General features: G+C 39.5%; 2 protein-coding genes across 7 annotated transcripts in view; one reads left to right on the plus strand and one right to left on the minus strand.

The window, feature by feature from the left end:
* hcn4 (hyperpolarization activated cyclic nucleotide-gated potassium channel 4) overlaps positions 1 to 21,647 on the minus strand; it is a 68,609-nt gene extending 46,962 nt beyond the window's left edge. Inside the window, exons 1-2 of one of the 2 annotated variants that reach the window (XM_031281534.2) lie at positions 21,333 to 21,647; positions 19,261 to 19,302 (exon numbers count right to left, since the gene is read on the minus strand). Coding sequence is in view for 1 of the 2 variants with exons in the window: in XM_031281533.2 (XP_031137393.1) it covers positions 16,316 to 17,001 (686 nt within the window). In the remaining variant the exon portion in view is untranslated. Of the gene's footprint in view, positions 1 to 16,315; positions 17,686 to 19,260; positions 19,303 to 21,332 lie in introns of those variants that run through there. The other variant, XM_031281533.2, reaches the window with a different exon arrangement.
* rec114 (REC114 meiotic recombination protein) overlaps positions 20,859 to 26,514 on the plus strand; it is a 53,884-nt gene continuing 48,228 nt past the window's right edge. For 3 of the 5 annotated variants that reach the window (XM_035999306.1, XM_031281542.2, XM_035999305.1), the window contains exons 1-2: positions 20,859 to 21,097; positions 23,560 to 23,649. In XM_035999306.1, the coding sequence (XP_035855199.1) occupies positions 21,020 to 21,097; positions 23,560 to 23,649 (168 nt within the window). In that variant the 5' untranslated portion in view covers positions 20,859 to 21,019. The remainder of the gene's footprint in view (positions 21,098 to 23,559; positions 23,650 to 26,514) is intronic. The other 2 variants (XM_035999307.1, XM_031281545.2) reach the window with 1 other exon arrangement.

The raw sequence follows: 26,514 nt of genomic DNA on the forward strand, positions 1-26,514 counted from the left end.
TAATTGTAAAATACTGCAAAACCATGTAACAGACACTTGAGTCGTAATATGCTTGGGTTACAGTTTATAGTGGCATCACACACTTACACATGCATACATAAGTATACATTAGACACACATCTCAGTTTCAAGTCCATTGCACACACACACACACACACACACACACACACACACACACACACACACACACACACACACACACAAGAGAAAACAGTGACAGTAATTGGAATTCTTCAAAGTAAAAGGGTATCTACTGTTCCAGCATGTTGTCAAGTGGAGTTATATTTAGACAGACCTTGCCACCACTGTGTTTGCTCATGTTAAGACTGAAAGCCCAAGAGGACAAGAAAAACTTCAAAAGAAGAAACGCAAACACAGGTAATGACATTTGTTCTTCATATTGCCATGTTCCTTAATAATATAAATGCTAGATAGCCTGTGCATTTGTTGCATCCCCCAAGCTACACAGTTTACTAACAGGATGTAAGTGTGTTCCCAGCACTTGATAGGGTCTATCGGCGATGAATTAAGATAATCCATTTTTCAATGCAGTAACCAACGCAAATCCTTGCCTTTGTTTTGTTTTGCTATTTGTATAACTGTGATGACTCAACCACACATAATACTTATTTTCACATGGACAATGTCCGTGTTTTTGCAGGTCTGCAGCTTCTTTGTTACAAAATCTATAACAAACAGCAACCATTTTCAGAAGTGTACCATAGAATTGAAGATAGTATGTGGTCAAATGGGCTTTGATCTGACGATGCAGACAAACCAACAGTGCCATCTCGTGAGCCACGCCACTAGCCTGGCTGTGTAAATGCACTCTTCATCAACTGGGTATCTTTCAGATCCAGAAAAGAACAAGACAAGCCATAGTGGCGGGGCCTGACAAAGATATCTGGCTTCAGTTAGGATGCGGCATGAATGAAAGCGTGAAGGAACAGTAAAAGAAATAGAAAAAGTAGTGCCAGAAGAGAGCTTCTCAACATCTTTGCAGAAAGAATAACAAGACAGAATGCTGTTTAAGACCTCTGGACTCCACTCTGGCAGAACACAGCTACTGCTGCCAACTGTTTGAGTAAGACTCACGTGTTATAGGAGTGTGGGGATTGGTAAGATTAGGCCAACAGCAGCATCGTGAATGCTCATGTAAAAATGTATCTTTCTTAATATAAGGAGAAATACATCACATTCCAACAGGAAAAAAAGAGAAAACAAATCACAGCATGGTACCTTTCTGTGACACCATTGGATTTTTTTCTACTAGTGGACGACATCCTATGACAAGTCCGATAGAGTTGGAGGAAACCCCTGAAACAAATAATGTGATTGAGCAACTACAATGTTTAAAGAGCTGTGTTAGTGTTTTCATGTGTACATATTAGAGGTGTAAATCTTCACTGATCTCCCGATTCGATTCGATTTGATTACGATTATCATGTCAGCAATTCGATTCGATATATCGAAGCATCACGATGCGTCAACTACATTTTTCTATTAAAGCCATATAGGATATTTAATTCATTGCTTTTCAAGCTTCAAAAACAAAACATTCTGCAGTGCTCTAATACTAAATAAATTGGATACATAAAACTACAGCACTGAGCACATGGCACTTTCTGAATGTGCAAAACATAACAGAATATGTAAACAGAAAGGTTGTTAGACATACATTAAATTGTAAACAGAAATAATCAATTATGGCCCGGCCGATTATCGATGCAGCATCGTCCATGTCCACGATTCGATGCGTCGATTATTTGATTAATTTCAACATCTCTAGTACGTATAGACTATGGTTTTACATGCATGTGTGTGTGTGTGTGTGTGTGTGTGTGTGTGTGTGTGTGTGTGTGTGTGCGTGTGCGTGCATGCATGTGTAAATGCTCATGATTTCTCCTTTTCACTCTTGTGGTTGCTTCCTAATGGAGGTCAGGCCACCTAAACATAGCAAGGATCCATTTACTGTGTTTTATTATTCACTGGGACCCTGACATAGAAGAACATTGTTCTATAAATACAGTTGGGCGAGTGTGGCATGTTAGGCGGACATTTCAGAGGCATTAAACAATCCCATATCACTGACTCCTGCTGTTTGGTGGTATAAATGCAGCATGGTGATATTCCAGGTGTTAGGGGAGAGAGAAACATCTAATTTAAAACTTTATATTATTTTATTAGATAAGTAGCCTACACAAAAAAAATGCAAAACTGGCAATATGTTAAACCCCACGTAAATGTAAAGTGAAAAGTCCAGTTTATATTTATTAAAGCTATTAGAGCAATTAAAGTCTTAATTTCTGTATGAAAATAATTAGAGATCGAAATGGAAACGGCTGTTGACTTTTATGACATTTTTTTTTTACAGGAATCCATTGTCTCGCTTGCATTTGGTAGTAAAGACAAAGCACAAAATATACACGTGACAAAGTGCTTTGCAGAAAACAGAATATATCAGATAAAAACATGTTAAAATAAAAAAGATATAAATACAATCTCTGTCCAGAGCTTGTGTGTGTGTTCATACAATTATATGATCACTGGGAACATCAGAGCTGTCTGCACGACAAGGAAGTAGACAAAAAAACTTTGAAAACGAGGTCCAGAAAAGCAGAGAAACAATGGGAACATTGGGAAAAAGAGGCAGCAGAATAGCTCACACATAACTTGTTGTGATGATGAGAGTGCAATGTACTGATGAAGGGAGCCCTGACATTTTGTTGTCTGTAGGGACAGAGCCACAGCCCACTCTGCTCTCCGGTGGGGTGACCAGGGACAGCAAGAACATGTTGTCACCCTCAGAGTGCATCTGACTACACGATAAGCCTCTCTCATTCTCATCACCCTGCCAGTAAGGCTACCTGAAAGGGACTGTGAGAGCCACCACAAACAGTCCGAGACACACACTTTAGGAGTAGCCTATATTTCAATTGATGGGCACAGGGGTTACAATAATAGGGTATATAGAGTCCCGCAAATACAGGGGACATAGAGGCGGTATATGATTTTAGTTGTGCATTAGTGTGCCTTTTTTTACATTTCTTGAAGATATGTCTATCAGTTTGCTGCCATGCTGGGAGAATGATGGCATAGCATGCAAGCAGATCATCTGTCATGTCAGGTACAAGTGACAGACAGCATATAACAAGGCCTCACTTTATTCTGTACCACACTGACTGAATGGGAACAGCAGAAGAACAGTGGGTGCTCCCAAACTGCACTTCCACGAGGGCACCAGCCAACACTGTATGTGCACTGTAAATGTGAATTGGGCTGATTAAATGATTGAAATGTGTCTGTTTTTGCATGAGAAAAAAAGAAAAAAAAAAAGTTTCCCTTCTGAATAGGCTAATTCAGTCGTGTGTGTGTGTGTGTGTGTGTGTGTGTGTGTGTGTGTGTGTGTGTGTGTGTGTGTGTGTGTGTGTGTGTGTGTCTGTCTCATGTTAGTGAGTGTTTTCTGATTTGTCACCTCTCTGGTTCCAGTTTGGTTAAATTTGGTCAGCTAAAATGATTTGGTTAAGTTTAGAGAAATAATACTTTCATAGTTAAAAGACATTTGTAAAAGACAGTACGTGAGTCATGGTGTCCGGTGTCATCCACTCAGACCTCCTACTTAAAAGTTATTTTATGACGATAAAACAATATTGCACTTTGCATGACCCCATGAAGTCACTTCTCAGTGATGTTTACTGAAATTTACCAATTTGAATTATCCTGTTGCGATTTCTTTTTGTGGGGCCAGTCTTGTCTAAATCCAATTTGACTGAAACAAAACCTGGTGGCCCTTAAAACAGTTTTCTTTATCTGCAGAAGCTGGGTTATGGTATAACTGTTTACTGGCCTTCATTGGAGAAACCACCTAACTACCATTAGATGTTGCTGATGTCTAAGTCAAATCTGATGCATACATTGTTCAACTGTGGTTTAAGGGCACATAATCTAAATCTATGTTTGACGCAAAGTGTGTTCATGTTTCATCACTGTGTCATGACAGTCTCATGTGTTCATGACAGTGTCATGTCACTCTTATGTAGAAAACTTCAAGTAAAGTGTTACCATTCTATCATTTATTTTAAAATGTGTCCATTATTTTTAAAGCCAGAGTGAGGGTAACTTACTACTTTATTTTATTACCTTACTCTTCACTTTACTGTTTGGAGCTCACTGCCAAAGTAGCTGAATGTTAACTGCACATAGCTGTCTTAGCACCAATGTACAGTAACCTCAACCTCAACCTGTTCTAAGTTGCAGTTAAACTTAAACGATAACTGACACCGCAACAGCCTCATTTAGTCCATTGCCATTTCTGAAGACATAAATGAGGATTGAAGGAAAATTAAGCATGAAAGGCTATATGAGAAAGAAAAGAAATCATTTAATTTTACATAATCCTCACTTAGGAAGAGGTGGCTATGAAAGCCTGTCACACTTAACAGGAGAACATCTTTAACAACAAATAAATGCCTGTGTATTACCCATTAAAGAGCAGCCTAATGGTTTAAACAAGCCAGTTGGCAAACAGAAAGATTTAAGTGTCTAGGAGAACAAAAAAAAAAAAATTAGTTTAAAGGGTTAATCCTATTTTTGTTGTCACCCGCTCCAATGAACTGTCATAACGGCCCTGTCTTTGCCAAGCACAGCCAGCAGGCACATTGCAAACACATTACTGACACTGGGGCTGTGCAGTCGCAGGTGGCTATATTTAGGTGAGGCACGCTGTTTTATCAAACCTGGACTAAGAAGATTTCATCAGAGGAAGAGGCAAATCTCCCCAACCTTATAGGCTACAAGAAACCAGAGGGATTTACCAAATACCTACAGAGGGGAGAGGTAAAATCAACTGAAAGGAGTAGACGTTACCTAACACTGCTAAAAGAGATCCAGAAATAGAATTACTAGTAGTTCTATGGTCGGCCATTAAGGTAGGGGTACAGTGTATGATTTTTCATTCACCTCTAAAGCTCTGTCTCGAACTGTTATTCAACACAACCCTGAGAAAGACAATGCTAAAGACAATGTCACATCCGCTGCAGTAGAACATTATCTAATAGATAGAGGTCTGACCCCTTAAAGGTAAGCATTGACAAAAGTGAAAGAAGGAGGCGCACAACCACCACAATTGAAAACACAAGAGTGGAGCCTGCCAACACTCAGACACTAGTCTTGCATTGCCAGACCTACCTCCACAGCGCTGCGGAGGAGGGTCTGGTGAGTCCACACAGCATTCCGGGATGGGAGAAAAACGTGCTCTGGTTTATTGGCATTTCTTCAAACCAATCACAATCGTCTTGGGCGGCGCTAAGTATGGAGCAACTACGCCTCTGCAAAATAGCCTCAGGAAGGAACTTGTTTTGGTGGAACATGTGTACGTCTAAAAGTTGTTTTAGTCGTGCAACAGAAAACTCAGATTGGACAGACTGTCTAGCTAGCAGTCTGGATTTACCCTGCAGAGATCTGAGAAAAGGTTAACCATAGTCCTCATAAATCGACCAGTGTTTAAAATGCCAACACAAAGGAAGCCCAAGGCAACGGATATCCGGCCTAAATGAGTGAAATCCGGCGGAATTTCCGTTGGCAACGGAGCAATCCCGGAAGTGGAATGTTGTGGATATAGTATACTTTGACACCGATCCACAGGTATTTTTAAATCACAGAGTAACACTTGACAACCACTGAATCTAAGTTAGCCTATTTGGTTTTACATCAGCAAAGACATATACAGACACTGAGTATATCTACAGGTCAAACTGGTTATATTGATATGGTCAAAAAATACTTTTTAATAAAAAAAACAGCCTCACCTCCCTTGGTCTGTGAGTCATTTAGTGTTTGGTGCATTATAATGCTCATAATATGATGCCATAATGTGTACAGTATGATCACTGTACAGTTTTTGGATTTCAATTTATCTAAAAAATACAGACTTGCTATTGCTGCAAGTCTTCTAATTGGATCACAGGGTTTATTTACAAAAAGCACAGGTCATCCCTTTCATGTTTCTAATGGTTTAAAGGGAATGTAAACCATTTAGTAGTCTAATAAGATGCAAAGATGTGGGCAGTGATTCAGAGGTCCTGAACCAGGAAAACTTTCTAAATGTCACAGCATCAGATCCATTCATTGAAATAAGTCCAGCCTAAACTTGCTCTGATGTTTCAATAGCTCAGAAGTGTGCACTTAGGAGCTCTGACTAAACCATGAAATCACCAAAGCCACTTTGCAAACTGAACAGATGTAATCAGGTAGCCCTCTGAAAAGAAGTCTGTCCCATTTTCATACCAGTGGGATTTTTTTTTTCTTCTGGAGAGGCTTTGCCCGGCACAACTAGTGGCTACCCAGTATCCCTGTCCTTGTCTCTGCAGGCCTGCAGAGTCCTTCACAGCTTCCCAGAGCGCAACCTGCTACCTATCTGCTCAGAGCAACAAAAACTGTACACAGGTAGTCTGCAGTCAGAAAATAAATATGCCCTCTGTGGGGAAAAAATAGAGACAGTGAGCGGCAGGGCTATACTGTTGAAGACACGGAGAGGACACAAAGCTCTCAAGGTGGTTCCATCAGCATGCACTTATCCTACTAGCATGTGCCAGTATCTGCACTCCAGCTTTCATCCTGCCACTAATTGCATCTGTGTTTTATCATGATGCCTTGTTATCTCCCACAAGGTCCTTAGGGTAATGTCAAAGGGGCCCCCTGTCAGCCAGCCACTAAGTGTGGCAAAGGAAACACTGGCCAGTGTCTCCCAACTGAACACAAAAACCCCTCTGCCAGCCCGCTGCTCGGTTGGACAGGAGAGAGAGCCTGAGAGAGAAATGGCACAACAGGCTTTCTCTTAACATAGATGAAGTGCTAAGATAATGTAATGTCTATAATACCAGGAAGCTGGTCACACTATACACTATCACCTCATGCCCTTGCTCTGGGCTGGACCCGTACTGGGCCATTATCTTCACCATTTCAGGTGCTGCAATCAGCACATGGAGCAGCTCAATGAAAGCCTTTTCTATCCATCTCCCAAACAATGATCTGAGGTCAAAGGGTGACAAGGAAAGAAGGGACACGAAAAAAATAAGAGAAAATGTGGAAACAGTGAGAGAAAATGAGACTCAACATATTAGGACAAAAGGACAGGGACAACCAAGAGAGGGAGCGCATGAGGAGAGATCTATGTCAGTATGGTCTCCTGGAAATGGTCATCACTTCTCTTTCCCCACTGTTATTTTAAGAAACATGGAACAAAACTGGAGGTGAATAAAACTAATACAGCTGTAAAGCTGATGGAAAAGCCTCACTAAGAAGACACTCGGAGCATGAAATGAAATCAAATCTGAAAGGAGATGCAGTTTAGCTGATTTTTGCTGGTCTGCGTGAGTAAGCAAAAGCGGAGGCTTATCTGACTATTAAACCAAACAGGGCAGGATTTATCATGTTTATTTGTTAGCTCTATAATTTCTCGATTGTACATGCTAAACAGGGTCAGGGTTGGATTTATACACAACAGCTTTGCTGCTGCCTCCCTATTCAATCAAACACCAGGTGACTTGGTACAACCAAAACTGGTGTGGGGGAAAAAAGAGGACATGCAATTGACTATGGAGATGGTGAAGATAAATCAGGCCCCCCCAACATAGCAGTGGAGAGGAAACAATCTGTCTCTCAACACTGCATGTCTCATTTTCCAGCTATTTGTCTGAGCTTTCTAGACACCCAGCGTGTAGCAGGACCAGGCCAAACACATTGATCCAGGGAAGTGTTTCCTGTGAATCACGCCAGCTACACACAGAGTTCTTCATTCAGCGCACTGGCCCCTGGCCCCTTTCTGAGTGGAAACCCAACTGTTTCCAAAGCGCTTTAGCCTTCTACATGTTTTTACAGAGTATATCTAATGAAATGCCATTCTCCTCACATGTGTGTTCTGCACATGTGGCTGGAGAGAGTGATATTAGCAATGTAATAATAGTAAGAAAAACAGAAACGATGATGAAGATGTAGAAGATAGGAATGGTGTGACAGTCTTTTTTTCGATTATTGTTTCTGCTAATTGTCTCTGAACCTAATAGAACTAATATATATATATATATGAAGCAGACTTTGTAATGGGGAGTGTCTTGCATTAAATTTAAAGTAATTTCCCCCCCTCTGAAGCAGCATATCAGTGCCAGTTCAACATCTTAGCCATTTCCTATAGGCTGATAGGGAAAAAGGCAATCCAATTTCGGGGGGAACAGGGGGTGTGAGAATCCACCTGGGACACAGGCAGCGCTGAAAAGGTCAACCTGTATGTAGCAGAATGTGTGAGGAGGAATGAACAGGCTGGGGCTGCAGCGTGCATGCAGAGGTCAACACAAGGGAAGCTGAGATTTGGTAACCGTACTATACAAACAATGCATAAAAACATAGCATATATTTTGGGAAACTTAAACACTAAGCAATCTCTCAGCATACCACTTTTCTCTAGCTGAAGGACGAACCACGGCCAAAGTATAGTTTGCAATTACTACTTGAGTTTATTTGACCACTGAATAAATCTAACCACGAAAGGATGGGCTTTCATATATCAGGCCATTTTGTGTCTCAGATCAAAAACAGTGGTATACTGAACTGCCTTATAATGTCCGTGTTAGACCCTTGTTGCGTTGTTAAAATGAGCAAACCTCAGCCATCTGGTTTCTAACTAGGCATGAAGAGAAACCAAGAAACATAGTTGCAAACATTTTTTATTTTTTTATTTCACCCAGGTCTGTGTGTTAATAAAGTGCCTGGACTATGAATGGAAGACATCAGAGAAAATTGATAGCATAGAGGAGGTATTTTAACCCAAGCAATCTTAACTATTCATTCCAACTATGCTGACGATTTCCATAAAATAAAGCATGCTGTGCTTTCTTGATTGCTGGAAATCAAGTCATTTCTCTTTTAAAAGTTTTTATTTCTTATAGGCAATAGGTTATTCAGCTATTACACTTGGGTCATTAAAAGCGATAATAACAGAGATAATATTCTTTAGTCTGGTTATCAATTAGGTAATGATGCCGAAGGCTGAATCACTGCAGTACATGCAATCAAAGTCAAGAATGCCCTCTTGGGTAGCATTGGAAGATTACACCTACTTTATATAATTAAGCAATAGATCACGTCAGCTATTGCTTTTTACAAAACGATCATCAAGTATGGCAATATGACAGTTAAAGTCACATTCCAATTTAAATAGATTTTTTATTATTAAATAGGTTCACAGTAAAATAGGCCCTTCTGGGCTGGCTGCCTGCACATACTGTGGTGGTTGAATGCAGCGCAGGTAACATTCACCATCACTAGAAGCAAGCAAAAGCTATTTAATTTGCTTTGTGCTAAAGAAAGGCACACAATAACGCAAAAAAACTAACCGTAGAACAGCAACTCCCATTTTTTGCGGGGTAAAATCTGTTTTTGTCAATTGAGCCTAGTGGAATTAAGAAGAGCATTGATAATGGCTTCAGTTTCCCGTCAGAAAAAAGGCTGTCTGGCTGCAAAGTAAAGCCAAAGAGCGGTGAAAATATTCTAAATATAGTGTACACTTAAAGGGATCTTCACCAGCCATCAGTTTGTTAGTCTAACGTTTTTTTTCTCAGAGCAGAGTGATACTTATTGTGCAAAGGAATTAGACGTCATAGCCATTGTACATGGTTATTATATCACGGCTTTGAACCAATCAGATTGCTTGATTTGAGCTACCCGTTTTATAATCTGTGCTGACGCTGATTGCCTTTTGGACAGCGCTAATTACATGTCAAATGTCAGATTGAAATTAAACCTAAATATGTAAAATGAGATTTATAACCAGGATGGAAAATAAAATTCAGGCCAAAAAAAGAACATACAGTAAGGCATCCCTGGCAAATTCAGAGTATCTACTTACAGTTACAATCAATGGCAGCCCCTTTGGCATAATTTATATGTTAATTGTCACAATGCTCACACATCCTGCTATAATGTTTCATTCCCTGCATGAGCCAAGTGGACAGGTGAAGTCAATAAGGGAGTGTCAGTCCATTGTATGGAGGGAGTGGGCACGCTTAATATATTTTTTTAACTACTCTCTTTTCCAAACCAGTGCTAAAATAATGCCATAGCAAAGCCAGAAGCAGAATATAATAACACAGAAAGGTCAACAGAGGTCATGGTCACTGTCCCACAAAAGACACTTCAAATGTGACTTGACTACAATTTAATAATTTGTTATCAAATAAATAATTACACATTTTCTCCATCAACCACCCTGAAATGTTGAGATAAGGGAAAGTGACATATTTCCATCTGTCCAGCGGCAAGAGAAATACATTTGACACTGAAATGTGTTAAAAGAGGAAAAACTTGGCTGAGTACTGTTGTGTATTCACCTGAAAAGATTATCAATTAATGTTTTAGTGTAGAGGATAGTGGTGCGGGAAGGACACACGTCATTACATTTGTCAGGTGACTAAAATACATCAAGCACACCAGCTGGGTGACGGCACTCAACAGAAAATGCAGCAGGCTTTCCCATTTTCACCATGTATATGATGTCCAATCAATCAATATAATCTCACCTTGAGATTATCATCACTTTACCAAGGTTAAACTCAGCTCTCTGCCTAATACGTAAAGATGAATTAAATGGCATAACAGAAAGGGGAAAAAACACTGACATGAAAAAAAAAGGGGCATTCTTTTACAGTTGCGATCTCGAGTCCTGATTTCACACTCCCACACAAGTGTGCCTGTCGAGGTCACGCGGTACCGTTCAATCATTCTGCCACTATGACAGGCAACCTTCCACCCACCGGCCACGCACATCATCCCTGGGCTCCCTCCATTAAATAAATTGTGCCGTAATAATCTCTTGGCTCCTAATATCCGTGGATGAGCACAGCAGCCTATTTTGATTACCCCACTTTCAGGCCCAGCCAGAACCATCTGTAATCCCCATGTTTTACCCTCACTCAATTAAAAGGAGGAATTATTTAATGGAGACCGAAAGGAATAGAGTGTCATTCATCCTAGTGTCAAAACGCTTTTTTCCACCACCTTCCCATGCAGATTAGCACTACGGTATAAGACAGGAAGACATGGTTCATGAGGGCACACGCTAACACTCTGCAGTCTGGACTGCATCTTTTATTTAAAAGGTTTTGATCTCGTATGGATCTTGCGATCATGATCATTAAGACTTGCTGCACTAAAAAACGGTTTGAATGGGGTTCAAACTGTTTTGGGGTCCTCTACTGCATCTCACCTTTGTGTAACTCTCACCCAGACTCTGACTCCTGCCACCGCCACAAGACGGGGAATCACGCTCGCTGCAGCCGTGTATGTTTCTCCATCTCATTTTTCAATAAATCCACCCATGACAAGCTGGAGGCCCCACGAGACCCAAACAAATCAATGGCAAAACATACTCTCAAATCGACCCTAATTAACCTGACTGAAATAGAGAATGCTGTTATTAAATCTGATACCTCACAAACATAATACACACAGACACACAAACACACATGCGCACACTCCGGTACAGTACGAGCACTGTATCTTCAACAAAAAGCCTGTCCCTGTTCTTGGCTGCGAATGCTTGATACGGTCTGTAAAGCTAAGGTGTACTATTTGTGCAGTATTCAAATATCTAAAAATTCACCAAGGGAATACCAATGGATTTATTTTCCCCAGATTCCCCGCAAAATACAAAATCAGTCTGAGTACAGGTAGCACAGCTATCATTCTCTTTTTATTCTTATCAAGTACACTGAACTTTTCCTCACCATTTTAGTCTTTGAGACATGCAAACATGCAAAAGTCAACACAGCAAGAGAAGCTGTCCGAAAAAGGTTTTTTTCTTCTTTTTGGACTAATGGAGAACATACAAAAATGCTATGAAAAATGCTCACTGTAGCAAGAGAATGAACAACACTTTGCCTAAAAGTTACTTCCCTTTACCTATATCACAGCTTGTGCACATCCGTGACAACATTTGTTCTACTTTTCTTTAATTAATTCTCCACAAAAAATAACAGAAGATGTAAGTTGTCTTTTCAGAGGATTTATTGTTGCCACTGTCTAGGTAAGTGTCTAGATGTGTGGTAGGAATAAAAAAAGGCTGTTGAAAATGTGGACTTTGCGGAGGGGATGGAAGAATTGGCCTGACTGTTGCGATGGGATTTAAGTGATTGACAGAAACTGCAGGGCAGCCGACCCCCATCTCTGATAGTGTTGGCAACGCGGTTCTAAAGGAAAATGGGGGATTAATAGAGCCTTCAGTGCAAAAAAAAAACAAACAAGTTCTAACGTGCGACACCTTCTTTTCTATCTCTCCAGGGAAATGCGGAAGACTTTCCAACAGATGTGTCCTCTGGGCTCTGAATCACAAGATAATTAAAAGGCACTTGACGATCAGAGGGCTGTATTCTAATATTGCACCGCATCATTTGTCTAGAACTCTGCACAATGCTGCTGCATTGATAGAATCCACTCAAAGGGCTCTATGCAAACAGGTAAGAAAATCACCTGGTTTTCATCATGCACAGATAGAAGATCTATTGTGTGAGAAGGGTATCATTTAGTCAATCTTCAAAAGGGGCAATAAGCATTATATGATTTTTTTTTTTTATCAATCTCTATTTGTGACCAAGGACATGGGGCATCGTTAGGTCTCAGCACAGTTTATGGTACAGCAGCTTTTAAACAGCATACACAAAGTCACATTTTCATGACAAGTAAGTAGTAGCAGAGCAGAGTAGATATCAAACAAAAGCATCCAGTGAAGAACTAGAGCGGGCAGGAATCTCAACCCCAATGTTATGTATTGTTCAACAATCCTTTCAAACCCAGACAGATATTTCATCATGGTTGGAATTTGCTTAAGGACAGTAACAATCGTCCTTATTTAAAAAACTCATTTTGTACGAACACTTGTATCCTTTTTTTTTTTTCGGGTTGAAGATCTCACTCTCTGGTTAACTGACCACATCTGCTCACTGGGAGATGCTTGTTCCAAACCGAAGGAGGCTGTTCAGCTTTGGATCTGGAAATGAGGCTGTAGATTGGATTATGATGCCAATTTTAATCCGCCTTTTTCCCTTGCAAGATATTGCTCCTCCTTTGCTTCTTAGCGTTATACAATACTTGACAAGAGGAGATTTTGCTGAATTCCGGCGCAGTGATGACTATATGATTCCTTGTGACACTCTAATTTGAGCTTATACTGTAGTGCCAAAGCTTTGATGCAGACATGGGAATAACACTTTTAGTCACAGAGACCCTTCTCTTCTCTGGGCCCATTAAAAGTTCCCCCTCATCTCCTTGTGTACTTTAATTACAGTCATAGTGCCCTGTCTCTGATCCTGATTTTGGAGAAAGTAGGCGTCCAAATATCACATTTCTCCTTCAGTTCATTAAAGATAAAATACTAGCTGTAACTCATCTCAACACGCTTGATAACTCACTGACATGGTTTACCATTTTTCTCCATCTGACATGGAGATGGGTTTAAAAGGGGTTCAATTGGCCATTACCCTTTAATCTATTTGTAAATTAAGGAGCTGCTATGTCTGTTTCATGTTAGTCACAGAGAAATGTACACACAACTTTTCATATATAGAGTTACCCGAAGCACAGGCTCAGTACTTCTACTCTCCTGATTGAGTGCCACATCTGTGTTTTTAATTGTAGTGTTGCGTAATTTCGTAATCATAGTGTTGAGTGGTCTAACCACAAGCAAATTTCTCTCAGATTGGCAATTTTTTTAATTATGGTAATATACAGTATCTACCCTCAGACCCTGAACAAGTGGGTGGCTAACCTCATTTTTTAGAGCACTTCTCACTCACATCACATTTTCATTTATCTATTTATTTTGGTACATCACACTGAGAGAGTCACACATCCACCTATTTCACTGAGTGCAGTGTGGAGCCCCTTTTTCAGCATGGTGCTCTTCAAAACTGATGACTGGTGCCAAACCGCTGACCTTTCGGTATCAGGACAGTCTCCCCAAGCCCCACATCACCCTTCCACATGACATTTACCACAGTGAGTAAGAGAGCAGAGGGGGTCAGAAGAAACACAACCAGCTGGGAGGAGCATAACAAAAATGGCAAACTGTCTAATACATGTCTCACTTCCTGATGATGACCTGTCTAAACGGTGGGTTTGGAAATAGCAATTGCTTATGTGTTTTAGTAAATCTGCTGCACATAGCTCTCAAACAACATTATGCTTGAGATGCCTGGGACAGGCTTGCACTTGTTTACAGGTTTTGCCTGAGTAGACAGCAGAAAGATATCTTAATGCAGAATAAACAAATCACAGATTGGAAACACTAAACACACACACTCAGGTTTGTAACCCCCAACTGGGACAATCTGTAGAGGGCATTCCTAGGATGAGCTAAGATACTGCGCAGAACCCTCAGGCTCCCAGGTCTCTGGTAGAGGACCCGAGCTTGGAGGAAGGAAAAAAAACACCCAGTATGGGGCGAGTAGGGAATGTATAAATATACAAAAACAAACTGTTAAATTAAAAAATACTGCTAATGACAGCTGACAAATGAGTCAATCTTAAAAAATATAAAATTCAACAGAACACATCCTGCAATGTTAGCCACCACAGTTGTCCCTTCTCTCAGGATAAACAGGCAGATAGATGTGTCTGTTTTCTATTCTAGGAAGACTCATTAAGCCTTTCCTACTGACATCCCGGGCCTGTAAGAAACTCGCACTACAACTCGCATGTCTCTCAATGTCAGACATCTTGTTCTTGAGGTAGAGAAACACACTTTTGTGGTAAGTAAGTTTCTATATCACATGCCATTACACCATTGTAGCCAATCAAACACCAGGCAGGCTGGACAACATTCAACGTCACGGACAAAGAGAAATACAGAATGAGTAACTGTGATGATCTTGCTCCGTATCATTTTACAGCAACTCAGATGTTGATTGATTTAAATTATTTAAATGATAGGTGCATACAGTATGTGAACTAAATGCCAAGGCTGACACAGCTTGTAATAAAACCGTTTTATCTGAATTATTAAACCAGAGGAAAATGTGTTCAATTAAAAAAAATAAGATAAGGATCATTACCGTACAAGCTGTAGGTAGGTAGGTTTTTTTTCAAATTTGATTTAACTGGATAGGTTAAAGAAAGCAAATATGAGCACTTTTCAATCAAAACAATATCATTATATGAGGCCCATCTAATAATATCAAGATATACACAAATGTGTTTACTATAGCGTGTGTGGTGTTTACCGTATGTAGTTCAAGCCACCATATTTCTGTTTTGGCAATAAATGAGGGTACACCCACAGCTCACTGGCACTTCTTAGAAATTGATCATCTGAGAGGCTAAAACAAGTCCATATGCATATGTAGGCATTTGAATGAATCCTAAAAGCAAGGATGAAGAATCTTAAATCTAGTCTTGCTTAGCAGTTAAGAGCCTCCATGTGGCCATGAATCAGATACATATGGCCAATAACAAACTCAAGGGCACTAACAACAGAGAGGAATCTGTAGGCCAACAAAAGAGTGCTCATGGACTTTCTCTATTGATTTTGCAGCTGCAGTTTGTCACTAGAGTAGACAACACTTTTAAATGCAGACATACAATGTGATCATTTAAAATTGCTCTAAAACTATTAATCAAAATGAATTCAAATAAAATAACTTATGTCTTAAAATAAAAGAAGAATAAGAAAATCAATATGTAAGCCTGTAAAGACAATGTCAAGTGAAGGCCTCATCATCACTTAGCCTAATCAATGATACATTATGTCCCCTGAGCACAAGTTTTCTCAAATACAGATGAAACCACTAGTGGGCTTCAACTGTGCATCAATTTGGATAGCATCTGTCCAAGACGGGTAAATTGGCCTAATTAGCAAAGGTTGTGTTATCTGCATCTGTGTGTTGTTCCATAACAAAACACATGTATCTAGCCTCCTGGGTAATTTACCCTCAGACAAATAAATATAATCCTAATACTCTGTTATGGCACTAAAAATAAGTATTAATCAATGAAATAATTGGTAATTTGTATGGATTTTTATAAAGCCAGTAAAGCCAATAGATAACAATTATGTGGGCTTTAGTAAAATGTCATCTTTCAAAGTGAATGGGTAAGATAATTGCAGGTGCTACTAATCTGATTAAAACAATGAATGGGCTGTTCTTGAGCTAATGAATGCCATTATAAATGATAAAACCACTGAGAAAAAACATCTGGACCTGTGAAATGCAACGTGATGTTTTATTCTTAACCGTTTGTTGTGTGGAGAGTATAAGGTATCTAAATTTACCTGAAATCACTGTACGGGTGAATTATCCAAAATCCGGCGGATTTAACCCGCTCTTGTTCCCGTTCAACCGCCTTTTCACTTCCAAACATCCTCAGGGAGAACTTGTTGACCCCTGGTTGAAGCATTGCTCCAAACTGTCTGTGTATGAACCCAGCTTGATATAATCGCTCGTCTTCCGGCAAAATTTGATCAATGCCGTCCAACTTTATAAACCCTGGCTGCTGCTCTGGGGAATCTTTTTGGGTACCACCGCCACCGCTGGCTCCCTGCGCGCCTTGGTCCGGCGGCCCATCACCGATGGCTCCGGGGGGGTTCTCCTCGCTCGGGGTGACATCCCCCTCGGTGATGAGGCGCCTCTCCTCCGCGGAGTCAGAGTCGTGCACATGGCGACTTGTGATGGACGAGAGGCTGCCCCGAAACCTCCGGCAATCACCATTTGAGCTGGTCTTCGTCTGTCTCCCTATGTCCGTCTCCATTATCACAGACTCCCCGTTTTTGGTCTCCCCGATGCCTTTGCAGCTTCCCCCAGAGGTCGCCGACGGTGACGGTAGAGGCTTCATCCGAAGACTCTTCCTCCGGGTGTCCTTGTCTGCGTCTTCTCCTTCGCCCATTATAGATGCTTTCTGTCCAATGTGCTGTGGCAAACTGTAAAGTCTTTTACGCATGGAGGAGTGCAGCCTGTCCATTATGACATTGAGACTTACTGGAGAAAATTAAATGAATCCAGGTTGTTAGGCTGAACAACAATTATTGCCCACCAGCCCCGCGCTCCCTATCTGTTTGTGAGCGCGATCAGTCTGGAGCTAATCTGAATCCCTGAAAGCCTGCTACCCTGCTACACATGACATGGACCGCCGTGGCTCTACTGAAACAGATGAAAGATAATCTTTCTCATAATTAGACTACCTGACAGTTATAGCATATGTCCTCACGCACAGCCTGGGCGGTCCGCTTGGCCACTGCGTCCCCGATGTGCACATGTGTGCCGTTCCGACATTGTGCGCAAAAGTGGAAAAAACTGCTTGAAAGTCACCTTAGCGTGACATGTGAGGGACGTGCCGACGGACGGTGATATGGAGACGAGAGAAAGGTCATGCACGACGAAGGATGCTCTTTTCACCAGAGATCTTGCAAGCTGCCATCAAACAAGGCGACACAATCATGCAAAATACAGTAGAGCATTTCAAGGACCGCTGACATCACTGATCCATTGTCATGGTGCGTTTTGGCGAATTGTGAATATTCATGATGCTGATCTATTGGGTTGCCATAGGAGCGAGAACTGCAAATAAGCTCAGCCCACCTTGTTTAAAGGGGAATGCTCTTCCCATTCTTAAAACGCTCTCCTGCTCTCTTAAGTTAAGGCTACAGGTAGGCAATGCAAACCCATTGTTCAGCCCTGCTGTGGGCTTCACTTTGAAAAACCAAGTTTGTCATCCCTTATCAGTCTGACGCGCTGCGTAATTTGCGCACACAAATACAGTTGAAACTGGAATAGGCTCGTCTATAATTTGGCAAAAGGTGTTTTATCAAACATGGCATGGGAGTGACTTCTCAAATGGCAATACATTACTACATGCATACATTGCAATTGAATTGTATTTGTCCAATTATGGATTTATAATTCACAAAGCCTATTTTACAGATTGTGCCACAACACATCGCCCATACTGTTGAAATGAATACATATATTTTCGAAATTTGAAATATTTCCATCACGTCTAGGCTGATAAAAAACAACGAATATAGTCTTTACCGCAATTAAGACTTATGATGGTATGAGTAAACCCTTCCTGCAAATATTTAGTTTGTTGTTTCCTTGTCATTTCTGCAGGCGATCTAATTCCATGGCTCAATGTATTCACAATTCTGTAATATCAACAGTAATGATTTGTAATGACCATTAACATCACCATAATTTTGCTCTAAAATAATTTAACATTTACCACCTGTAAGCTATGTGAAAAAGGAAGCACCTTCATTGTCAGTGACAGGTAGCCTGAATTCTCAGTGTTAGTGTCATTCATTCACAATGCCCAAAGTAGGGTCATATTTTTGCGTAATGTCATTTTGGCTCCCCATTCAAAAACGAATGAACTGAATCCTAGCCACAAATACATACACTGCACCCAGGGAAAGTCCTCCCAGTTGTTTGATTTCAATTAATACACATAATCTAAGTAGCCCATTTCCAGATTTTTATTATTAAACCTACTTATTGGCTGGTTGCAATTTGAAGGGAGATAGATACAAATGAAAACTATTGTGGGGTTGCCAAACACAGCTAAAAACAATTATTTTTTTCACGTACACCTCACTTAACTGGCCTAAGGGAGCTTGTGGTCAGCAAAATCAAGGAGAGCCCGACCAACATATTGGACGTGTTGTAGTAAGTAACAAGACAGTGAAGTGCAGAAATGCCAAACATATGTCTCTGGTCATTAAGAAACAGTGATGCCAATAAAGTGTGTCCATCACCGAGCACTGACAAGTTTAACAGTAAAATGTGCTGCTCAGGCCTAAATAATAATAAATAAAGGGAGCCTATAACTTTTAAAAAAAATTTTATGTTGTGTTCATGTAATAAAATATCGTCCTACATAATATTGTTATTGGATTTTTTAAAACTCTGATATCATATCGGTATCAGTCTCACAAATCCAGCATCTGTCAGGTTATACAGTGTGAAAGTGTCAAAGTGGAACACTGAAGGAAGGTGGAGATAGCGTTTGATTAACGCCATACCAACCTTCAAACTCAAATAATTCAAATGCCTGATTCTGTATTATTCAATATGATTTAAGACATTAGATCAGACATAAATGTTCAGGGACAATGTTGTTCAGGGTACTGTAAGGGAATACAAATGTAATTGATTCAGTTTGTTGTAAAATTCTTTGAACACCATTATACCTTTTCTTACTATCTTCTGTCTTATGTCCTACCTGGGCTGTGCCTCTCTTAGTTAGTCAAGTTAGCAGCTGGGTCTGTGAAGACAAAATTCAGAGGGGAGATGTTGACTAGCAAACTGCTTTGAGCTAGACATGGCAGACATCTAATAAAGCTGGATATTAGCTTATTGCAGATATAAATAATAATAATAATAATAATAATAATAATAATAATAATAATATACAATTTACAGCATGTTTTAAAACAAATTCACAAAATGCTTTAGTTGAACCAGGAACAAAAACATTTCAGGACCGTAATGATATAAAATCAGACACATTCCATCACTGTGGGCCAACCATAGGTCATTTGACAGAAAGTAACCGCGGTTTGCAGACACTCAAATGCTTCTCATCCAGCTGGAAACAAAACATATAGTTTCCCCAAGTTACTGAAACCAAACAAACATAAGCAAGAGAAATATCAAGTATTTTAGTACCAGGTTTCAGGTAGTACAGGGTAGTACCAATAACTGAACCTGGTACTAAAACTTTAAATCTTGGTGATTGGTCATAGAAGGAGATCTCTCTAAGAGGCACAAACTGGGGCTAGTTACCATAGTATGGCCAGTATGAGCTGACCAAGTCACAGCATCCATTTTATTTATAGTGGGGTAATAACAGAACCCCAGAGGGGTTACTATCCCCATATGTTGCCAGCTGATGAAGATGACGACACAATGCTGTTGAAAGCTCAAAAAGCTAGTAAGTGGACCTTTAATTTTGTAACACAGCTATGTGAAGTTTTAAAACTTTTCTTGCAAAACCACATTTTCTCACCACTGTTACATATACTGTATATTTTATAATATAATACAATACAGACATTGTGCGAGAGTATGTACATAATATACTTGTACTGTCAAATGTATTTCAAAAGGCTGTGTGCATTCTACGCACATAAAACTATAGTTTATTTTTTATGTGCTTTATGTACTGCTGATAAGTGGGGTCATCCCCACTTTGGCCATTCACCTACACATTACATACTTTATCATTCCAATATGCATCTTGCACACTACATTTGCACTATTATGTGTCTATATGGCAAATAAAACTGATTCTGATTCTTGTGTATATTTGTTTTAGGCCTTTTATATTTTTTGTTATTATTATATTTTGTTATTTTTATATTGTATATTAAAGCTTGCCTGTTCATTAATTCCTGCAAATATATAATAATTAATTCCTGCTCATGCACAGACAGTTTAAAGTAATAATAAAATTGGTACCATGATTGCTAAAGTTTTTTAAAGGTTAGGGGGAATGTAGAACTTTAGGGGAACGTTGCCTAAAGGTTACAACGTTAGGGGAACGAAAGGTTGCATGTAACCAAAACCTAACGTTCCTTGAACGTTAAGAAAACTTTCCATGGGAACCTAACAATAACCTTCAGAGAACGTTAAGGAACGTTCCCGGAATAAATTGTTAGCTGGGTACCTATAAAGTCCTAGGCCTACATACTGTATTAACGTCAAAAGTATTTTTATACTTGCCTGTAAACAAAATATAGTCTATATTTGAGACATGCAGTCTATCCGTCTGTCTATCCATCGATCTATCATTGATTGCTTGGTAGGAATATAATCATTTTGTATACGCTCCTGGGTAGTCTATGGGTAAAACAGGCGTGTGCTCGCGCCGTGCGCCAACACGCAAGACGCAACCAAGCTAGTCTACTCACACTTTGTTTGTTTGCACGGCAGGTGTTGGTTAGCCATTAAAATATTAACAAAGAATTAACTTACTGGAAATGGCCACCAGTCAGGCATGGAGGTTAAAACGCTATGGGCGTTTCGTTCCAGGCTCTACAGGGGAAAAGCCTTGGAAGGTAACTTAACTGACAAGTTATTAAACTGCATCATGCTAGCTAAGAATAGCTAACGTTAGTTTTCCTAAGCTACCGTTAGCGTCTCGTTGCATAGTCTTGACATTAGCTGCCCTTATTCCCAATCAACTATAGTTTGGCCGTTACCCTGTATTGGGTTATTATAACATAATTGTGTGCACACATATGAATTCAGACTCACTTCATATATTGTTAATAGCTTTGGACCAAAACTTACCTGCTACCTGCACGCCCAGTGTGTGCCTCTGATGTGTCAGTAACGTTTCCCCAGTCACAGCTAGAGCTAAGGTTTTTGTGTGTTTGTAATTTGCTGAAGTCATGAACTGCTGGTGTCATTTCAAAAACCCAGAAGATTGTTTAACAATCTAACCGCTGTTTTAAATGTATTTTAATCATCCTCTTTAACTCTAAACAGAATGTTCTGTCTGCTGCACAATACAAATGCTTTTAAGTGGTTGGTCATTCTAAGATTGTAGCCCAACGTGACACATATCATTGTACACTGTATAACAAAAACAAGTTATTATTATTTATTATTATTATGGTGTGCGCATCTAGCTATGTAAAACAATGTATTTACCCATGTATACAGGCTCATGATGCTTTTTATTGTTCTTGTATTGTAATGCCCAATGCAGTGATACTCTAAAGGGCATGCAGGATATGAAAGACTTGGGTGAACTCCACTAAAGTCTGTTGATAAATATTGTTTATCAAATAATTAGCCTCATTTTAACACAACCACAGTTGGGCTGCTTCAATTTAAAATATGTCTCTAATTAATACTGCAAATGATCTCTGGCTGAGATGTAAAGTGAGCAAATATACATTTTAGGATGTTACCATTTGGATGTACAAGTAGCTATTTTTTCTCTATTTGTTGCATAATGAGTTAATGATTAAGTGTTTAAAATGTCAAAAATAGGGAAACCATCCCCATCATGTTGTCAGAGCTCAAATTGAAGACCTGGAAATGCTTATTTTGCCTGGGCAAGAGTAAGACAACTAAATGTGATAGTAATACTCACTTATTGTAAGTTGCTTTGGATAAAAGCATTCGCTAAATGAATAATGTAAAGCTATTTTTTTACACGAACACATACATAAATAAAATGTCTAAATTATCAAAGATTATAAATGTGTCCACAGCCTACTATAATTGACTAGTGAACTTGTTTACTGTTTAATACAGTGGATACAACAATCATTTGGCAACTACTGTGTGAGAGTTCTGAAGGTCTGTATTGCCTGCTAATGTCACACATAATCAGGTGTTCAAATTTTGACAGTTGGCAAACTTTATTATTTATTCATTTCTAGATTCATATTTTTTTCCCTCACTTTGTTATTCATCCTCAACTTGCCATCTGTGTTGATTTTTCAGCTGTGAGCTGGGAATACAGACATTTGGGGATGCTGTTGTGTGCTGTAACACATTTAGGAAGTGTTTCTTTTAAGGATTGTGTTTTGTCTTTCATTAACAGCATCTGACTCTAGATGGAAAGCTGGAGCTGCATGTTAAGCGTGAAGGCAGGGATGGATGGCTGTGAAACTAAAATATATCTGTTATACAGTATAGGCCTGTGTGACAACTCTGAGTAAAGAACTGAAGTATCTGACTGATTTATATAATAAAAAGTAATTATTCTACACACATATGATCCAATAAAACACCTCATAGAACAGATAGAACTGTGTAATTCCATGCTCATGGACTGTCTGATTTACCTTAGTCTCGTATTGCCAAACCTATCTCCACAACGCTGTGGGGTAATGTCTGGCTACACCACATTTTAGGATAGGAGAAAAAACCCTCTGGGTTGTTTGCGTTTCTTTAAACCAATCACATTTGTCTTGGGCGGCGCTAAGCTCTGGACGCAGTGACGGTGCCCCTGCACAATAGTCTCGGGAAGGAACTTGTTTTGGTGGAACATTTTCTAAATGAAGTTAACTGTTTACCCAATACAGTAACGTGAGCTATTTTAATTAGCCTGGTTAAACATAATTTGCTCTTACCAGTGTATCGCCGTGTGAACTTCGTCCACAGCAATCCTGCCAATCGGTCCCAAAACGTCCCAGTTAGATAGTAAAATGCCATTAACATATTCTTTGTAAATCCTAACGATCATTCCCCGAAAGAACCAAGCAGGCCTGTCTTATTTTACGATCCAAATTTTCTTTAAAACTTTTGTAGCTTGCTAGCACGAAGCGTTGTTGTTGTTTCCCGTAGCGAAGGGATTTTGAGAACGGCAAACGGCACAAAGAGAGTGGAAGGTGAGGGGCAAAGCCACATCGGATGTCAGGCTTTATCCTGGAAATGTACTTCCATTGATCTAGACTACATTTAACTTAACTTGAAATATATAGATCCATCATAAGTTGATCAGGAAAACGATTTGCCCACTATAACTTTGCAGCAGCTAAAATTCTCTTCTCTTCACCAGATATTTGAGGCTAATGTCAATAAACCTGAAATTGTCCTCACCATTGTGGAATCTGGATTCTTGCTGGTGATGCAAGGACAGGAAAGCTTGGTAAGAAGACTGTTGCTAGACTTACTGTTTATGTTATCTGTTTTGTTTTCCATGCATTGTCCCTTATGGTATGCACGCAACATCTAAAGCCTTATTTTCAAGGTCCTGGTAGATTGTATGTTTAGCTCCAGCCTTATGAGTGTGCTCGTGGGGGGCGAGAAGGCCTATTATTTTACCTAAATTGTTTCTTTACAGCTTTTTGAAACTTGTGATGTGATTTAATACCATACATTCGATTCACTTTATTGGTGTTTCCAGTTCTATCAATTCACTGTAGAATCTTACTAACTTTCAAATGAATGTTATTTGAATTGTGACTTCTACAGGGAAAATAGAAAGAAACATGGGGGGAAAAAAACTATTTTGGGTTTCCATATATGTATTCTAAAATATTAGCAATTATAGATTGAATTAGATTAAACATTTAAAAGCTATTGGTTCAAAATATCATGAGCATATTCAATGTTTAGTGTAGTCTCCTTCAAGATAAACTTTAAAATTGTTGTAGCAGTTCTGTTGTGTGCATCCATTCATTTTGTTCACATACAGACTTCTAGCTCATTAGACCCTGACATTTGGACTGTAGCTGGTGTCAGTGCACGAAACACTGTCAAGCATAGGTGTCGCAGTGTACATGTTATTATTAAATAATAATAATAATAATTAACAAGCTATATGTTTTTGTAAAGACAGTATACAGTAAGTAGAATTGTTTACACCTTTCACAAAATGGTCAAAGAAAAAGTTTGCCATTCTCTCTGCAGATTTTCTGAGGCTGGGCTGAACGATTAATTGCATTTGCAATTATATCGCGATACGTTAAAACGCGATTTCCTAATCGCAAAGGCTGCGATTTGGTCACGTGACTCGCAAGAGCAAATCAGTCTGCACTCCGCAGAGAAAGCGTCAACTTAGCACGCCAACGCTACGCCGTACCTTGAGCAGATTTCAGTCATTCAAACAACTTTTAGTTGTAGTTTAAAACTTTTACAGCTATTTTAATAAAATGAAGGGTTTTATTCGGGCTCGTGTCCATACATGCAGTTAATGAATACAGACACGCAGAACTCAAGGCTCTGTTAGCAACCATTAGCTCTGATTAGCGGTTAGCTCCAGTTAGCTAGCTCCGTTATAAATCTATGGAGTGGAGGAGAGGGGTAACAACCAGACTCTGATAAATGACATTCGGGGAGCTTTCACAGCAGCGTGGCTGCGTTGTTTCAACGGTTTTATTAGTACAGTTAATCCCACGGCAAGACCACCAGCAACATGCTACTACTAACATAACGATAGCCTCTCTGAGAAAGTGCAACGTTGTGACGCTGTCATGCACGCGGCACGCAACTTCATAAGGGAAGGGAGGGGCCGGAGGCAGCTCTTCTGTGTGCGCTGTAAAAAATACACCGTTTCATATATATTTTTTACTTATTTAGCTGTCTATTTCAAAGACAGTATTTAAAATGTGCAATCAACTAAATCATCTAAATACTACTAAGTGTGGTAAAGCCACATATTTGTTTTTATATTTCTGCAATCGGCACTTTAGTTTGTGTGATTTGTTTCTGACTTTCATATGAATGTTTACACCAGGTGGTCAGTCCTCAATATACTACTGTGATTGAAGTAGTTAAATAAAAGATGTCATTCATATAAATTCATGCATCACCTAATTTCATCATCACATCCAGCCTGGCCTCCAGGAAAGAACAGTTAGTTTAATCTATCTAATCTTGTGTTGTTCATACTATATAATCATTTATTGCTTGTCTTTGTTGAATAATACAGAAGACAAAGAGCTTAAAAAATAATCGCATATTGAATCGCAATCGCAATATTTTAGAAAAAAAATCGCAATTAGATTATTTTCAAAAATCGTTCAGCCCTAATTTAAATCTGTAACGGAAATCTGCTTTCCAGATAAAAGGCTTCGAAGAAGGCCATGTGAAATATTCTGCTGAAGAGCTTGACGTTTCTGCTCAAATCCGATGACATTTGACCGGATTATTGATTTGGTTGGGTCACTCCAAATGTTCCTCAGAAGTTTTTGGGTACAGGTTCAAAATAAGCTATTATGGGGGACATTTTCAGGTTCAGGCTAACATAAAGCTAAAACCCACTTCAGACTTGGTTCAGATTTTGATTTGATTGTATGTGGTCAGGTCGGGCGTAAATTTACATGCATTTATTCAGTTTCTATTTTATATTCCTTATAGAGCATAGATTTGACATTTCTTGTCCCATTCGAACGTTGGTTTGTTGCCAACCTTGGCACAGCAGAGTGACGTACATCTTAATTCCACAAATAGGCCAATACCAGTTTGGACAATCAGGGCCTTCAGACATAAAAAAGTTAACTTTAACAGAAATGTAAGGGAGTACTCAATGTTTCATTAATGGAGTTATGGCAGGTGACACAGCTATCTTGCTGCGCCAGGGTGCCGAGCCAGACAGATATTCAGGTCGGACTGCAGAGAGCTTTCACCAAGGATGATAGACTGGTCTATTATAGATTTGGGAATGTATGTTTAGGAACTTTCAATACAGAAAGCTTAGGCCTTTAGGCTGCATAATAAGGTCTGAAGGAGACGTTTGGATTTTTCTCAAGTTTGAACATAACTGAAATGTTCTGTATTAGAGAGAATCTATGGGTTACTGAGGAGCTCCTGTGCTCTCCATAAAATAGCAATATTCATGACACAATGTAAAGAGACAGTGTGAGTATTTTTTTAACTACTCGCACCTGCAAGTTTGATGACTTTTTTATATTTTTTATTTCATGTTGGAAAACAAGGAGAGAGCTAGTCTGCCAGAGCTGGCCAATGTGTGGGAGAAGGGGAGGGTTGGCGAGCCAGGTCATGATCTGTC

Source organism: Sander lucioperca, chromosome 3, assembly GCF_008315115.2.
Source record: "Sander lucioperca isolate FBNREF2018 chromosome 3, SLUC_FBN_1.2, whole genome shotgun sequence".
NCBI lineage: Eukaryota > Metazoa > Chordata > Actinopteri > Perciformes > Percidae > Sander > Sander lucioperca.